General features: G+C 34.2%; 1 protein-coding gene across 14 annotated transcripts in view; it reads left to right on the top strand.

Moving 5' to 3' along the window:
* Window positions 1-19,198, top strand: part of grb10b (growth factor receptor-bound protein 10b) — a 162,153-nt gene that overhangs the window by 133,177 nt on the left and 9,778 nt on the right. For 9 of the 14 annotated variants that reach the window (XM_009292073.4, XM_685427.8, XM_073925815.1 and 6 more), the window contains 5 exons: window positions 6,507-6,622; window positions 12,015-12,089; window positions 14,358-14,495; window positions 15,915-16,025; window positions 16,152-16,250. In XM_009292073.4, the coding sequence (XP_009290348.1) occupies window positions 6,507-6,622; window positions 12,015-12,089; window positions 14,358-14,495; window positions 15,915-16,025; window positions 16,152-16,250 (539 nt within the window). Of the gene's footprint in view, window positions 1-6,506; window positions 6,623-12,014; window positions 12,841-13,132; window positions 14,496-15,914; window positions 16,026-16,151; window positions 16,251-19,198 lie in introns of those variants that run through there. The other 5 variants (XR_012391981.1, XR_012391978.1, XR_012391980.1 and 2 more) reach the window with 1 other exon arrangement.

Here is a 19,198-nt window from a genome sequence, read left to right as displayed (position 1 = left end):
TGACCTTGCTCAGTTCTAAATACATTTTCTCGTACTTAAACTTTAGATTTTGCCATCCAAACTATGCTGAATTATATAGTTTGTTTAAGCTCTAGTACTTATATTTTCTTTCTATTAGGGCAGACCCATGTTCCATGAGTTGATGTCATGGTAGCTCTTAGAAATTAAACAGATATTTCACCCAAAACTTCACTCGTCCTTTACTTGTTTCAATCCTCTATAAGTTTCTTTCTTCTGTTAAACACAAAAAGAAGATATTTTGAAATATGTTTGAAACCTGTAACCAATGTCTTCCATTGTAATTTCTACTTAGGTAGTCATTGGTTACAGATTCTAAGCTCTCATCGAAATATTACATTGTGTATTTAACAGGAGAAAGAAACTAATAAAGGTTTGGAATCAGTTGAGGGTGCATAAATTGTAAATAAACCTTAATTTTTTGGGGTAAACTATCATTTTAAACAGGATCACGTTATTTATTTATTTTTTTACATTGACAGTTGCAGTCGGCTGCACATTGTAGGCAAATCTCTAGGCTAACACATGCCGTGCGTTAATTTGTTACCTTGAATAACCTGTGGCGTAAACGTGAGGCATGGTAGTAGGACGCAAGTCAGCCCAGGGCAACGAGTCATACAGTAAGTTCATCTACCCGAGTGTGCGGTCTGGACAGGATTTCTTGTTCCAATCCAAATATTTGTTTTATTTGGCAAACAAACTGTTTCCTTTTTTTTCTTAACGGTCGTCTTCACTGTATCATCAGTCTTTCATCGTCCTTTCAACGTTCTGTTGTGCTTTCAGTTTCCTATTGAGTTTGAGGATACAATAGACGATTGGGGAATTCGGGGAAATGTTGGGGAATTTGGCTTCCCGAAAGATGCAGACTCATTATTCTAAATATATATTTATATATATAGAGAGAGAGAAGATATTTTTCAACACATTTCTACACATAATAGTTTTAATAACTCATCTCGAATAACTGATTTATTTTAATCTTTGCCATGATGACAATAAATAATATTTGACTAGATATTTTTCAAGACACTTCTATACAGCTTAAAGTGACATTTAAAGGCTTAACTAGGTTAAAAAGGTTAACTAGGCCAGTTAGGGTAATTAGGCAAGTTATTGTATAATGATGGTTTGTTTTGTAGACTATTGAAAAAAATAGCTTAAATGGGCTAATAATTTTGACTTTAAAATATTTTAAAAAAAATTAAAACTGCTTTTATTCTAGCCAAAATAAAGCAAATAAGACTTAAAAATTTTTTTTAAAAATATTAATCAGACATATTGTGAAAACCTTGTGAAATCCTTGCTCTGTTAAACATCATTTGGGAATTATTTAAAAAAGAAAAGAAAAATTCAAGGGGGGGCTAATAATTCTGACTTCAACTGTATATAAGACATTAGCTACAAAACCTATTTGAGTTTCTTTCTTCTGTTAAACAGAAAAGAAGATATTTTGAAGAATTCCAATAACCAGTATTCTTTAAATTATCTTCTTTTGTCCTGAACAAAAGAAACTCAAGGTTTGAGAAATTATGAAGTAATTTTCATTATTGAGTGAACTATCCCTTTAATAATATAGAAAAGTTTTTAAAGGGTGTAATACCAAATGTGTGTTTAGACAGAACTATTTTGTAATGGTTTTTGTCAGATCAAAAAGCAATGACAGCATTTAGTTGTCCATGAACTATACACTTAATCCACTTAATAAAGCTGTATTGAAGCTCTTTCTTTCTTTCTTTCTTTCTTTCTTTCTTTCTTTCTTTCTTTCTTTCTTTCTTTCTTTCTTTCTTTCATATACAAGTTTACTTGTCTTCTCATGTGCAGAGAAATCATTCTGGCCATTTGGTGAGATTTCTCATTTATTTTCCATCTGCATGGATTGATCCAAGCTTCAGTTAGACCTCTTAATGCTATAAATGATGCAACATGGACGTGTTAATCCTACACATAATTAACTAAGAATGCAGTATTTGGTTCAATGTTGTTTATGAAATACCAGTCAAGCTTTGTCATACTACATGACTACATACATGACTACATACATTTTGTTGGCAAAATAACTTTTTTTGTATTAAAGATTGCGCTTTACAGCAAAAAGCTAGTATTAAGCTAGTGTTGTGACACTTGTTTCAAGGAACTTATGCTCATTTTACAACTCCTAGAGTTAAACAGTCATTACGGCTGAATCTCCAGGTCTGGCAGGAGAAATTTTAGCTTAGCTTAGCATAAATCCTTAAATCAGATTAAACCATTAGCATCTTGCTTTTTATGTTTTTTTTATAAAACTTTTTATAAAGAGTTTTTAATATTAATAAAGGATATAATAATTGTAATAATTAAGGAACTTTTCTGCAGTACCATCGCTGCTGCAGGCACAATAATATTACCCAGTACCTAAAGGTAGCAAAGTAACTAGCCAGAATGAGAGTTTAGTTATTGGCCATAGGCTATCAGCATAGCACCTTTCCATTTTCTATCAGTCCTAATATACAATGTAACTACAAAAAAAATCAAGATTTAAATAGAAAAACTATCAAAACTTTTTGATCATTTTTGAGCGAGATGCTAATGGTCAAGTCTGATTCAATGATGAATGCTAAGCTAAGCTAAAAGTGCTTCCACCAGACACCAAAATCAGTTGATTGGGTTAAAAAATGGTAAAACTCTACTGTTAAAGAGTCTTGTTATTCTTTATATTAATAACAAAAATGTGTTCTTATTAATGTCTTATCAGCACATGCTTATTTTAAAACAAACATATCAGTTTAGACAACGCTTTATTTTCTCTGCGACACATGCTGTGTTTTAAACGTCAGGTCCGTTCCTCATTTGTTATGGATCCACTCTGCTTGCAAAGTGTGGTTGAGCGAATGCATGACATCATCTCTCTGCAATGCAATCTCTCCTTACTAAGCCAAATATTGAACGGCAGGATGATGGAAAAGCTTGTCACTCCAGAGTTCTTCTGTATCTCAGAGCGTCATTTCAAGATGGATGTGTTGTGGGGAAAAGTCATAAGCTGGTCTGTTGTAAAGTGGATTAAAGGATGCAGATATATTGATACACGTATTCAACGTAGTTGTAACTGGATATTAGCGTGAATTATTGCTAGGCTTTCCGGATACAGTGAGTGTAGAAAAGAGTTTTGAAGTTATATTGAATCCAAAATAAATTTTAAAGGGATAGTTCACATAAAAAAAAAAAATTAAAATGATCTCATCATTTATTCTGTCGCATGTGGTTTTACACCTTTATTTTACACTGTAAAACCCAACAGTCAACATTATCAAATGAAATGAGTGTAGATAACTCAAAATTGACTGAACGTTAACTCTACTCATTTGAAAAGTGTTTTGAACTCAGTGTTGAAGGATATGAGGTAATTAAATACCTCATTACTTCAACTTAAATAGAAGTTCACAGTTCTTTTTTTTTTTTTAACTCAAATGGTTTGTTGCAATTGCTTTCCTTAAACGGTTTGAGTTGCCTTAACTACAGTGCAGTGTATTTCTTCTGTTGAACACAAAAGAAGATATTTTGAAGAATGGTGTTTGCTGGGACAATTTCCATACAAGGTTACAATAGTTTTGGATTTTTCATTAGTTTTCGTTTTTATTTCGTTTTGACTTTTTGTTTTCAAATTCTGTTAGTTTTAATTAGTTTTTAGAGGCAGATTTACTAGTTTTTATTAGTTTCTATGTCGAAATTGCTTAGTTTTAGTTTAGTTTTTGTTAGTTTCAGTATTAGTTTTATTTTTTTTATTTTTTTTTTATTTTTTACAAATAAATTAGAATATTTGTTAGGTGCAAGATACAAAATCATCAGAATATTGTATAATACCTCAACCAAAGACATATTTTTACATAAACAAAGACATTACCACTACCATCTACCCATCCTCAAATTCAAATACAACAGCCCACAAGATTGCAGGCCTAAGTACCTTTTGTGCAATGCTGCTTCTGGGGTTAGATACACAGTAGTGATGGAAAGTTCAGATCTTTTCCTTGATCCGGATTTTTTATGACAGTTCTCCCATGTTTGGGCTCAACATATCAAAATTACGTCGTCAGCAATCATAATTTAAGTCAGTTAAAACATCCTCATGATCTGAAAAGTTTTTTTAACTTAATTTTTGCAACCCAACCCAATTTACTTATTTAAATTTCATTACGATTTTCTGTTATATTGTTATTTATTTCTGTGAAATAAACTTACATTTACCCAGATAGTCTAGCCCACGGTTTACCCGCGCTGCACTTGTTCAAGTTTAGTACACTGAATCACACATGTGCATTTTATGAGTACACCAGTTCTCAAATCCGATCACTGTGTAACATTACTGTTCTAATATCTAAATAATTCAGGAAATTGGTTTATTTCGAGTCAGAGGGGGTATCAGGAATGTTAAAAAGTAAGTCGTTGTGGATTATTGGACACAAATGTGTTAAATGAATACTTTTAAGTGTCTGCTCGGGTCGTATTTAATGTTTCACCATGCTGCTGTAATGTCCAGTCGTTGTTTTTTGGAGCCACAGCGAGGATTGACTGGAGGAGGACTGGCTTGATCTGGCCAATGGCAGCAAGATTCCGAGGTGTTGTATGGCTCAAACACCCGGTGTAATACTTGCATCGAGAAGTAAATAGATTTACTTCTTAAAGGCTTGTGTATTAAATACATTTACAAAGACTAAAGCGAAGGATGTTTTTGCTATAATTTTTGTTAGTTTCAGTTAGTTTTGTATGTACACAATACAGTTTCAAAAACTCTCGTTTCTATTTTTTTATTTCAGTTAACAAACATTTTTTTGTTTTTTCATTCGTTTTTGTTAACTATAATAACCTTGTTTCCACGGTAGGAAAAAATACTATGGAGTTAAATAGGTCCCAGCAACCAGCATTTTTCTAATTATCTTCTTTTGTGTTCAGAAAGAGAACATTTTGTGTGAACAATCCCTTTAAAAGTATCTTTCATTTGCTGTATTTTCATTAAATTTGGGAAATTAAATTGGGATATTATCACATACACCCCATTTTTAGGTTTAATTAAACAAAACTTTTTAAAGTGTCTTTTGAGAATACAATCCAAGTCATCACAAATCTTTAAATTTGTTTAATACATTTAAAAAAAATCTGTCGCAATGAATCAAATTTGCTTGAAAATCTGCTTAATTTTTTTTCTCTTTCTCATTATTCATCTCTTTCACATCTCCCTTTATAAATTAGAAAATTTGTTTGTGGGGTGAGTGTAACGGATCTCCCCCATAGTTTCCTGTTACCAAACAAAACCAGCTTCACAGTTGGATGAAGAGTACGTGTCCATGTCAGGGTTCAGGGTCTTTTGAGCAGTCGCTGGCGACATTAACTCCACACCATGCTAAAAACAGAGAATCTGCAAGAAGGGCAGAGAAACAGAATCAAGTAGACATAGATGTATGCATGCATATACTGTAAAACCCAACAGTCATCTTTATCAAATGAAATAAGTGTAGTTCACTCACAATTTACTGAAAGTTAATTCTACTCATTTGAAGAGTTTTGAACTCAGTGTTGAAGGTAATGAGTTAATTAAATACCTCATTACTTCAACTTAAATGGAGTACGTTCACAGTACTCATATAGATTAGTTTAGTTTATCAAATGGTTTGTAGCAATCAGTTTCCTCAAATGGTTTAAGTTGCTTTACCTTATTGTTATCTTATTGCCTGACTTATTGGGTTTTACCAGCCTGAACTCACGAGAAAACATAAGTATTTAACGTTTTGTCAGTTTAGTGGCTAACTTGTACGAGTTTGCAAGTTCAGTCACACGAAAAAGTATTATTTTAAAAAGGAGGCTCCACCATACCCACCCATAAACCCTACTGCCATTGGGGGATGAGCAAATCGTACTAAATTGTATGAATTACATTGTAAGAATTCATACGAATTAGCTGCTAAATCAAAAAGTTACATATTGCCGTGAGATAGTGTTGGTTTTATAGTACTCAGTAGGTTTGAGTTCTCATCTATTGAGTTTTACTGTGCTCAAATTGCTTCATTTACTCAATTGGATTAAGTTCACAGTACTCATTAGGATTAGTTTTCGATCTTTGGTTTGTTGCAATCGGTTTCTTCAAATGGTTTTAGTTACCTTAACATTTGGGGTTTAACAGTGTATATATGCATAGATCTTCCTTTTTTCAGTCAGTAAGTCCCTGTGCTTTTTACACAGAACTAGGTGGGTGGAGAAGGGGGGTTGGTGTTTTCTCCTCCAGACAAACTCTCTTTTCATCAGGCAGGGATCACTAACCCTGTTTATTTTTTGTCTGTCAGGATGAATGCTAACAGACCTTCATGTCATTTAAAATTCAAACATTACACAACATTTTAGTCCTTGCTTATAAAAAAATGCATTTATCTTGAGTGTAAAATACTTAAGTTTTTGAAGTAATTGCATTGTATGTTGTTGACAGTCTTTTTTATTTTCCTTCTTTCTTCATCATTCCACAGAGAGATGTTTAGAAGACCATGAACTGGTTGTCCAAGTGCAGACGTCAATGATCAGCGAGAGTAAATTTCTCTTCAGGAAGAACTATGCCAAATATGAATTCTTTAAAAATCCTTTGGTGAGTTAATCCAAGACCTCAAACGAACTATTTCAGATTTAGATTAAAGAGATTGTTCAACCAAAAAATGAAAATTTGCTCACTATTCACTCACCCTTAAGTGGTTATTAACCTTTATGAGTTTTCTTTCTACTTTTGTACACAAAATAATTAATTTTGAGGACATTTGAAAGCATGTGACCATTGACTTCCATAGTATGAAAAACAAATACTATGGAAGTCAATGGTTGCAGGTTGCCAGCTTCCTTCAAAATATCTTCTTTTGTGTTCCAACACAATAAATAAAGCAAAACAGGTTTGAAACAATGGAACGGAGATAACATGATGATGGAATTGTCATTTTTGGGTGAACTATCCCTAATAATGTGGTTGAAGATTGGTTTTATTTCCTTCTCTTGGTGCAGGTGTCGGTAGGTACATAAGTAACGTGACACGGATTATCGCTGAAGGAAAGTTCCTCACATTAATGGACTGTTTTCAGTCTTGGTAGATGTAGATATCAAGTGACATGCTTCCAGTTCAGTGAACTGCTCTCACACTCTCACTCACACACAATCCAAAAGAAACCCATGCCTCTTACTGTTTGGGCTGGTAATCAAACACTTTCAAGAACATTCAGTCCTCTTGTAAATTCAGCGAGAGACGGAGAGGGGTGGGAAATTTGCACTTTACGCGTAGATTTTCTTTTCTTCGATTTTTGACACTGTTTTAAATTGCTGTAACGCAGGTTCAGTTCAATTGAGCTTATAGGCGATTGGTTTCGCGGTTTCCTCATCTATTTAGTACCTTCACTTGTGAATTGTTGGGCTGACGACCATTTGTATGCTGATATACAGTTGAAGTCAGAATTATTAGCCCCCCTTTGATTTTTTTTTCTTTTTTAAATATTTCCCAAATAATGTTTAAGAGAACAAAGAAATTTTCACGGTATGTCTGATAATATTTTTTCTTCTGGAGAAAGTCTTATTTGTTTTATTTCCACTAGAACAAAAGCATTTTTTAATTTTTTAAACACCATTTTAAGGTCAAAATTATTAGCTCCTTTGAGCTTTTTTTTCCCGATTGTCTACAGAACAAACCATCGGTATAAAATAATTTGCCTAATTACCCTAACTTAATTAAAAGTAAACAGGGGGGCTTATAATTCTGACTTCAACTGCATACAGCATATGATGTTGCGTTAATGAGTTCATCCAAAAAAAGAAAATTCTGTCATCATTTACTTATCTTCCACTTGTTTCAAAGCTGTTTGAGATATTGTGAATGTTAAAAAAAAAAGACCAAAAATTTACTTTCATAAATTTTTTTTGTTCCTATGAATACTTGCTCTTTTCCACAAAATGTATTATTTTTATTATTTTGTATTTTGTGATTTATGTATATATTTTTATTTTTTGCCCATTTATTTATGCTTTCGAGTTGCATTATGTGAGCTTGATCTTTCTTCCAACAACCTTTGACCTGGAAAGGTTGGAAAAAGTTACTTTTATTTACATTTTTAATAGTTTAAAGTGGTATATTGTCTGGGTTGGTGTTGTATATTACACTAAAGGAAAATGGCAGTTCATTTTCTGTTATTTTACAAACTTATTGCTCTATATAATATTTCTTATACCTTATATTATTTCAAACTACTAAAATGTCAATAAAAGCAACTTTTTTAAACTCTAGAGTTGATTTTTTGACATCAAAAGTTGACAGCAGAGATCAGCATCTCATAATGCAATTCTTTACAGTAAATAAACGGAAACTTGAGAATCACAAAATAGGGTAACTGTTAATTAACAGATTATTTTTTTACAATGCAGCATTGTTCTAAATATGTTGTGAAGAACACGAAAGAAAAAGTTTAGGACTACTTAAGTTTGTTAATTTTTGGGTGAACGATACCTTTGGTGCTTGGGAATGCTGGATACTTATTGGTCAGTGGTTCATCTATGCTGCCAAAATGTGTTATACAGCTAGAATAAAAGCAGTTTTTAATTTTTTAAACACCATTTTAAGGATGAAATTATTAGCCCCTTTAAGCTATATTTTTTTCGATAGTCTACAGAACAAACCATCATTCTACAATAACTTGCCTAATTACCCTAACCTGCCTAGGTAACCTAATTTATCTAGTTAAGCCTTTAAATGTCACTTTAAAGTGTCATTGAAAAATATCTAATCACATATTATGTACTCTCATCATATCAAAGATAAAATAAATCAGTTATTTGAAATGAGTTATTAAAACTAGTATGTTTAGAAATGTGTTGAAAAAATCTTCTCTCCGTTAAACAGAAATTTGAGAAAAAAATAAACAGGGGGGTAACAATTCGAGGGGCTAATAATTCTGACTTTAACTGTATGTATTATATTTAAATATAGGCAGCCAGCTTTATATAACACTTCATAGCTTTGTGTTTGTGACTTTTACCACAGACTGTGAATGAAATGAGTTAACATCTCACATCGATAATTCATGTACACTTTAATTGAGTAACAATGTAACAGGATTTAAGAGCTGGACAATGTACTCTAACATTTACAACTAATTATTACTGAACAAAAATCCACACAAAAAAACATAAAATCCACAACAGATCATTAATAAGCTGGTTAAATGTAACAGTTAAACTGAATCTACAGAGCATTACGTGTAAATAATCTTTTCAGTAGAACAATATGTTAGATTAAAATGTTTCCATCTACATATTTTATGCACATACACATACCTATTTTATGAACTTGGCATGAATGCTTTTTTGGCAAAACTTGGTCATGATTCGACAGCATTAATGCACAACCACATTGTAAAACATCTGAAATTTTGTTTTGGTCATTCTACAATCCCTCAGCTAGAGTCTGTTATCACAGTGGTTGAGTATTATTACCTCCTAGAATTGTATTGAGCGTCTGCACTCTCGAAAAGGGGTCTTGCACCTCAAAAAGCTAGTTATGTCTGTGCAATTAATTTATTATATAAGAAAAAACTGGCTTCTCCTACTTCAGCAAATTCCATTTTTTTTTATATTTGGGGCCAATTTAATTTAGATTTTTTTTATTCATAAAGCACTTTCAAAATAGCAGCTTGACTAAAGTGCTGTACATAAAAAGCTGAATAATAACAATATAAGGTCCAGAGATAAAAATAAAAATAATAAAATAACAATAGCTGCTCAAAGTAGCAGGGCAGATGTTTAAAACAGAGAGGAGAAAGTGCAGATGAACACTTTTTAAAAGCTAAGGAAAAAAAATTGGTTTTATTAGAAGAGATTTAAAAATTGGTAGAGGTTCCACACAATTCCATAATCGAAGACCCACCACCGAAAAAGCTCGGTCCCCTCTGTGTTTCAGCCTCAAAGTAGGAATTTTCAATAAAGAAACACTCAAAAAATATATATTGTTTTGCTTGTTTAAACTACTTATTTAAAATGAGCTGAAACAATTCTTGAAATTCCATTGGGAGAACTTGATTTTTTATGTTCAATCCACATAAACTTTTTAAAAGTGTTAAGTCAACTTAATCGATTTGTGTTGGGACAAAATGAATGAATTGTGTTGAACCCTGCATTTTTTTTTCCAGGAAAGATTATAAGATCTTAAACTTCACTGTAAGAAATGCAGAGTTCCACACAATTCCTTCATTTTGTCCCAACACAAATCGATTAGGTTAACTTAATTTTTTTTTTACAAATTTAAGTTTATTAAACCTAAAACATTTAAGTTATCCCCGCAAAAAACTTACGAATTGTATTGATTCTGCTCATTTTAAATAATCAGTTTAAGCAAGCAGCAAAAATACATTTTTGAGTGTTCTTGAGAGGGGGTTATGGGAATGCAGAAGGTCTGATACGTGTACACTTTAATAGGAAGTGATGATTTTATTCTCTTTGACTCGTTGATTTGAAAACGGTGCTTTATTCGCAAATGTTTATATGGTATTGCAGTTTTGGGCATGAGTTTGATTTGTATATTTGGATTGAAAGCATAAACTGCAAAACATTTTTCAATTGAATAAAACTAACCTTTCTAGTCATGTCAACTTACACCAATCTACTACTGACTAAAAAATATTAAGTTCAACTTTGTATAACATAAACAATTTAGTTGAAACCTGATTAACATATTAAAATTAGTGATGGGAAGTTCGGATCATTTTATTGACTCAGAGCTTTGTGTCTCGTTCATCAAGATGAACAAATCTTTTTTCGAGTCATTTCGTTGATTTGATTCAATTTGCCAGAATATTATTAAAATGTTACGAATTGCTTCCAAACACATTTACAACTAGCCCAAAAGGTTGATCACGCGACAAAGAAGTCATAAATATAATACTATGAGAAGGGGAAAATAATAATTCAGTGTTTACCTGCTCTTTTGTCTATGAAGGTATTGTTGTCTCTTTGCTCAGCTCACCTCTTCATGTCTTCAAATGTCAGTGGTTTGTTCACGTTAAACTGACAGTCACATATAATCTTAACCAATGTACACAGTCTGAGCCGATAGGAGCCATGATAATTAGTACACCTTTCGAGTCTTCTGGCTCTTGAGTCATTCGTTCATCACGTAACAGAATGACTCAAACCCGGGGACTCGAGAGATGAACGGTTAAATTTTTTCCCGGCTCTAAACGCATATGATTGGCCCATGAGGAACAAATGACTCACACTCGAGAGGTGAACGAATCAATTCTTTTTCCGGCTCTAAACGCATATGATTGGCTTCTGCCTTTCCGCGATGAACGACTCAAAAGACTTGAAATGAATGATACCACCTGCACAAATGTGCGCACACACGGATAAACGAATCACTCCCTGAGAGGACTCGTAGTTCCGGAGTCATATTGAAGATTCGTTCAAAATGAACGAATCGTTCATGAACGACCCATCACTAATTAAAATAAGTTAGATTAACATAAAAATGTTTGTTGTCTTGAGTTTTTGTCGTTATTTTTTACACTGTGTATTAGTAGTTGTAATAATAATACTATAAAATAACGGAATCAAAGAAGAAAATCATTATAAGACAGTAAATGGGTGGCAGATGTACATCTATTATTGAAATATTACATAATACTCCACTGTTTTATCAGGTTTCGAACCAAAGAGCTTTTAGAATCATTTCAAATGATTGCTCTATTCCTTTCATCCACCTTAATCACAAAAGACAGGCTTTTCACTAGTGATTATCAAACCTTTTCTTTTGTTTTCTATGTGCTGAAGCAAAATGTTACACAAGCAGATGAACATCTGCAATCATAGAGACTTTCCTTTTGGTATGCTGCGTTACTATTATTAGGATATTTCCTTTAATAAGCAGAGCAGAGCATTTATGAGAGGATTAGCTTTGCACAATGCTGACAATAAAAGTTATATAATGTGACTCTTTTTCTTCTTCTTTTCAACAGAACTTCTTCCCTGAGCAAATGATTGCCTGGTGTCAGGAGACCAATGGGACCATCCCCCCATCTCAGCTCTTGCAGGTACAATACACACACACACACACACACATGTGTTCTCTTTCCCATCACCCCACATCTAACATCAGCCTATTCATCTTTGGCGTTTTACAAGATAAAACCCTTCTCTTATAAACAAGACAACATGTATTTAATTGTTTTTATTTGCATGTGATTATTTATATAGTTTTATTGGTCACACTTTACCTCAAGACATAAACAATTGGAAGCATTAAAGGTGTTAAAGTAGATGTCCAAAATCTTTTCATGCATTGACCCAGAGACTGTTTAGATGCATGTCACTGATGAGAAGTTGACGGATGTTTACTGTATGATGACCAAAATAGCTTTAAACACCCAGCAGGCACAAGACGTCAACATGGCGTCAGATTGACGTTGTACCCCGACCTCCTGGGGACATTGTATTTTGTTTGGAAATGAAAACTGGGTTGATGTCAGAACCCGACGTCAGGCTGAAATCAATATCCAACCTAAAATCAACCACATATCAACATCTGATGATGTTACTGCTTGACGTTGTGTCGACGTTACCACTATGACGTCCATCAGATGTTGGATTTTAGTTGCCATACCTGACGAATAAATGTCAGTAATTGATGTTAATATGACGTTGGTTTAGGATATTGGCTCGACGTTGGATTTTGGTCACTTTCCAACACAACCTAAAATCTACCAAATATTACGGTCTTATGACATTGTGTGCCTGCTGGGCACCTCCTAGCTAAATGCACCACAGAATGTTACGTTTACACACATCCACAAATTACATCACAGCGTAATACTCACTACTCATGAGTACTTTTGGAAAGGCTACTTTTTACTTTGAGTAATATTTACAGCAGATACTTTAACTCTACTTCAGGGGTGTCCAAACTCAGTCCAGGAGGGTCGGTGTCCTTGAGAGTTTAGCTCCAACCCTAATCAAGCACACCTGAACCCGCTAATCAGGCTCTTACTATATATACTAGAAACTTCCTGGCAGGTGTGTTGAAGCAAGTTGGAGCTAAACTCAGCAGGACATCGGTCCTCCAGGACCAAGTTTGGACACCCCTGCTCTACTTGCACTACATTTTTAGGCAAGTAATGGTACTTTTAGTTTTAAGTATGCTTTTTCAGTACTCTTTTCAACACTGGTTAATGTACTAACAATAATTAAGAATGCGCAATACTACACTTAAAAACCCAAAAATGTTAAGGTAACTCTAACCATTTGAGTAAACCAATTACAACAAACTATTTAAGTTCAAAACCTGATCCTATTACCGTGAACTTAACCCATTTGAGTAAATTAAGCAATCTGAGCACAGTAAAACCCAATAAAGGAAGAGAACTTAAACCAACTGAGTACTGTTAAACCCAATAAGTTAAGGCAACTCAAACCGTTTGAGGAAACCGATTGCTACAAACCATGCGTTTGTAGCATGAGGTAAATGAGGTAAACGAAGAGTTAAAAACTCTTTTCAAATGAGTACAATTAACTTTCAGCAAAGTTGGAGTTATACTCATTTCATTTGATAAAGTTGACTGTTGACTGTTTTACGATGTAGTACAGCATTTGCTAATGCATTGTCAATCCAAATTCATGCTTGATAACATTAATTAATGCACTGTGAGTTACCATGAGGGCGGCACATGGCTCAGTAGTTAGCACTTAATTGTCATAAATGAAATTGTCCGTAGAGTACGAGTGTGTGTTAATGTGAGTGTGTATGGATCTTTCTCAATACTGGGTTGCAACTGGAAGGGCATCCACTGCATAAAACATAAGCTGAAATAGTTGGTGGTTCATTTCACTGTGGTGACCTCTGAAATACAGACTAAAGGAAATGATTGAGTTACATTGAGCTAACAATGAACAGCTTTATTCTCATTAACTAATGTTAACAAACAGGAATAAATTCTGTAATAAATGTATTTTTCATTGTTTGATTGTGTTTAGCTAACATTATCTAATACAGCATTATTGTTAAGTGTTACCATTTTATTTACAATACATAATATTTGTGTTTAAAAAGAATTTACCTACATATTCATAAGATTGTCTTATTTAATCTTTTATTAATGGATGAACTGATGTTAGATCAAAATGTTGCTAAATTTGACATGCAGGTCAGTATTTTTTGGGAAAAAAAAAACTTTTAATCAGTGATTTGTTGCTCCATTCAGATTTCAAAAAACTTCAACTGGTGGTGAAGAGTTCACATTGAAACGAATCAATCCACTGCAATCTTATCTGTGTGTTTTATTGAATCCATCTTCTTTCATCACCAGAACTTCTTGAACTCCAGCAGTTGTCCTGAGATCCAGGGATATTTGTATGTGAAAGAGATGGGCAGGAAATCGTGGAAGAAACTGTATGTGTTTTTAAGACGGTCAGGGTTGTATTTTTCGACGAAAGGAACGTCAAAGGTAAGTTAACTTCTATAAAAGTTAGTAAAAAAAAAAACAATCTTTAACTGCCTGCTCTACCAAAAGGAGGACCATATTTTGACTGTTTTCAATAATGACTGTTAAATAATGGTTTACACACAGCATTGTTGGTTTACAAAAAAATAAATAAAATCTAACATAATCCTGTTGCACTTGTAACAGGGTTATATTGTATCTCTCCACTTGCAAACATTGAAATACTAATGGAAAGGAAGGGGTTAACATTTGTTTTATTGTTTTACATGTAGAGCGCCCCCTCTGTTACCTTAAAAAGAAAATTCATTGTAGTATATATAAGAGGAAGCCAGTGCATGAGGCTGGTTGAATAGATCTGCGCTCATTTTTGTGTTCTGACTGTTTTCACAACAATAAATCGATTAAAGACATATTAAAGTGAATATTTATTTATACAACGCAGAAGAGATGCAAAAGACTAGTTACATTGGTGCCGTGACCAGGATGAGAGTGAGGTTTAGGGGAAGGTTTTGCTGTGCAGGTAAACCTCACTCCTCTGACCACTAAAGGTGCTCTAGCGACATACGCTAGAGGCCTTGGTCTTTAGCCTCCTTGTTAGAGCAACTGACTCTCATGCGGAATGTTGCCGGGTCGATCCCAGCTCGGGGCGGGTTGGGTGGTGTAGGACCAGCGGGGTTACACACTACTACACTTGATTTTGGTTTTACTGTAAAAAAACAACAACAAAAAAAAACATGTTAAATGAGAATCTGAAATATTTTATGGCGTACTTTATACATTTTTCATTTTGATTATGTTTTAATTTAAATGCGTCTAACACTTCATATTTTCAGATTTTCATAATATTAATTCCAGTCCTTTGACCATAAACCAACATATCAACCATTTGGGAGAGGTTGATATTTCAGAAATTATGGGGTATATTGAAAAAAAAAGTGTTAACTAGCATCATTAGAAGTTAAGAAATGCAATCCAAAATCTTTTTTCTTGGTGGAGCAGTTAAAGAGATAGTTCACCCAAATCTGAAAATTGTGTCATTAACTAACGTGTTTTTAGGATTTTTTTTCTCTGTTGAACTCAAAAGAAGATATTTTGAAGAATGCTGAAAACCTTTAACTATTATTCCATAGTATTTGTTTCTACAATGGAAGTCATTGGTTTCTAACATTTTTCAAAATATCTTCTTTTGTGTTTTAAGTTATGCAACCACTTAATGGTGTGTACATTTATTTGTGTGTGTATAAACTCTTTAAAAATCTCTTTAAGTGCAAATTTCGCTTATTGTAGCTTGATTTTTTTTTTTCTTCTTTGTACAAGCCTCTGTTAATATTATCAGGTGCTGGCTAGATCTGACCCCTCCCCCAGTTCTCTCTCCCCTCTTTATCCATTAAATGACACGAGCTGTTGGCTGATTTTTCACAGGAGCCCAGGCATTTACAGCTACTAGCAGACCTGGAGGACAGCAATGTCTTTACAGTGATAACAGGGAGAAAGCTGCACAGTGCACCGACTGACTTTGAATTCTGCATAAAAGTAGGTGTAACTAACTTTTAAGATGAGTTGTGTGAATATTAGACATTCAGCTGATAGTGAAACATCTTATAAAGTTCTTTTTTGGTCAGCAGGGTGATTAATGTTGTGCGTTATGATCATTTGCAGCCGAACAAAGTAAGGAATGAAGTGAAGGAACTAAGGATGTTGTGTGCAGAGGACGAACAGAGCAGAACATGCTGGATGACAGCCTTCAGACTCTTTAAGGTTGGTAGAAGATCCCACTTTCCCTGGGTGATCTAGAACCTGCATCCTTTCTGTGGTTCATCTGGTGTTCATAGCTTGACATTTGAGCTATGGGGGCCAGACATGCTTAAAAATAATAATAATTAAAACAATAAATGCATCAAATTATTATTTTCAAAATTGATTTGTTTCTTTTTTTTTTTGTTACATTTTACATTTGGACTTTTGAGTGTGTAAATCTATGTATTTGTAATTTATTTATTTTGAAATCTCATTGTCTGTGATTTTGACAGACAGTGTTATAAAAGAACACCAAAAATCATATTTAAAAAAAAAAATCTATACATTATTTCATTTATTTAATACTTAAAAGTGGAAAGATGTTTGAGAACTTTTGTTTTCATTCACATTTTCCTTAATATTTATGAGCTTATGTGTGGAGCAGGCCATAAAAATGGCTGTCTTTAGGCCTATTTCATCTGTGAAAACACTAACTCAGGACCTCTGTCATTTAACAGCCAGTTATCTTTCTTCATAAAAAGTGCATCAACTGTCTTTGACTCTTTAAGATATCTTTTCATGGGATTAAACTATTTTTACTTGTGCAAAAACAACAACAGTAGCTGAATTTTATAAGCTAGTACTTCTGTGAGAGGAGCATACATTCATTATAAATAAATAAGATAAAATAAACACAATTTAAAAGCCTTACTCAAATATGTTTCACTTTACAACTAAACTAAAGAAATAACCGCATCAAGTAGCCTCATGTACTCCACAAGATCAAGATGATAGCATCAAGCAAAGTCGGTATGCTTTCTTTTTTTTTAAATATTAAGAGTTCCGATGCAAAAACCTCCAACTGTCGTCTGAAATTTCCATCAAAAATGAACATTTTTCCCAGCCTCCTTTGTTCATGTTGAAATATTTCACTTTAAAGACCAGGAAAAGGACTAATGTCTGCCATAAAAGTGACATTACTGAGCATACACGCAGGAGCCTGATAAAAATGCTCGTTTTAGAGGAAAGATTTAGACGGCATCTAAGTGAAGTTTATTTATAAACTAATTTCGAGAGGATCACGTGCTTATGATTGCTTGCAGCCGGTCCCGCATTATTCAATTTATGATTCAACCAAGACGATTCCTAAGCCACTTTAAATACCCTAAGTTCCATGTAACAGCCATCTTTGTTTTTGAAGAATACCCCCTTCCACCCCTACTCCTCCTCCTTTCCTAGATGGGTGGCACGGTGGCCCAGTGGTAAGCACTGTTGCCTCACAGCAAAAACGTCACTAGTTCTAGTCCTTACCAAGCCAGCTTACGTTTCTATGCGGAGTTTACACGTACTTTCCATGCTCACGTGGGTTTCCCCAGGGTTCCCCGGTTTCCTTCCACCGTCCAAAAACATGCAACTTAAGTAAATTGACTAATCCAAATCTGCACCATAGACATGCTCCTAGTAAGTAGTTATCTCTTAAGAGTAATCACTATCTGTTCATTAGCTACTACAGCAGGGGAGAGATCTCGAGATCTAACTGAGCTCAAACTACCCTCTCGCCTTGCAAACGGGAGGGAGCCCCAGGCTCGAGGATCTTATGAGCTCAGGGCTCACTGCTGGGACAGCATGCCAAACAAGCTTTATAATCAATCATCAGCTAAGTGTGAACTCCTGAAACTCTTTATATACACTCTCAGAAATAAAGGTACAGGACTTTTCAAAAGGTGCACATTTGTACCTGAAGAGTCGATTATGGTTGGTAAATTTGGGTACTAATACGTACCTTTGAGGTACCACTGTGGACTCTGAGTAATAACTTTATTTCTGAGAGGGTAGAATTTGAAGAGAAGTCACTTTTTACTCTTGTAAAAGTACACATAATCACAAATTCGATTGTAAAATCCATTCCAATGCGTTCGGTTTTGTCAAGTTATCGTGTACTTTTAATAATTAGCGCTTTTAGCTTAGCGTATTGTATTACTACACCTTGTTCAACATGTTTACTGCTATGTTATTGTATTTAAAAGACAGCATTGTAATACTGCATTTGTACCAATCAAGAATGATTATGCAGTCTCTGACAGGTTTCTGGCTGTTGGGGGCCAGGCCCTCTCGGCCCCTTCACAAGCTACGAGCCTATAAGCCTTTTTACCTGACTTAGCTAGACCTCACACTTTTTTCCTGGCCTTAATCCTTCCATTGACTGAACTAAAACCTGAACATTTTTTTTTCTGACTGTCTGGAACTTGCGTCTTTCACTGTGTGCTCTAAAATCAGCACCCCTGCACACTTTCTGTGCTTCACCTGGACTGTTTCAGCTGATCTAGAACTCTCTACTTAATCTAGAACCAGGCACATTTCCTTTCTTACTCTAAATTTCATCTTACTTAACTGCCTGATTCTTGAAAATGACTCAATTTCTCTGAATATTCTAGAACCGCCACCTTTCTGGGGATATTCTAGAATAATCACTCTTTTATTGGTTCATCTGGAATCTGCACCCTTTTGGTTGTTGATCTTGAGCCATTGATCCTGACTTTTCTAGAACCCACAACATTTTCTATGTTTATCTAAACCCACATCCTGTCAATGACTGATCTGCAACCTCCACTGTTCCCTAGATCTTTCTCTAGCTGCATGTAGTGCCAACTTGAATTCTTTCCTATACTGATCTACAACTATTACTGTATGATGGGTTCACACCAAATGTGAACAGGAAGTTGCTGAGACTTTTATTTCAGTATGTTGATGCATTTGCATCTTTTGAAAAAAATTCTACTTTCGCATAAATTATGAGTGAAGTGAAAGTGAAAACATCCCGTGGGTCCATAATCCCAGCAGTCACAGGAAATCAACATGACATCAGATTGACGTACCCATCGTTACACATTGTGGGATGTTGCACTTTGCTTGGAAATTAAAATTGGTTTGATGTCAGAACCAAACATCAGGCTAGAGATCGGTGCGAG

This window comes from Danio rerio, chromosome 16 (genome assembly GCF_049306965.1).
Source record: "Danio rerio strain Tuebingen ecotype United States chromosome 16, GRCz12tu, whole genome shotgun sequence".
Classification (NCBI taxonomy): Eukaryota; Metazoa; Chordata; class Actinopteri; order Cypriniformes; family Danionidae; genus Danio; species Danio rerio.
This window is presented reverse-complemented; position numbering and strand designations above follow the sequence as displayed.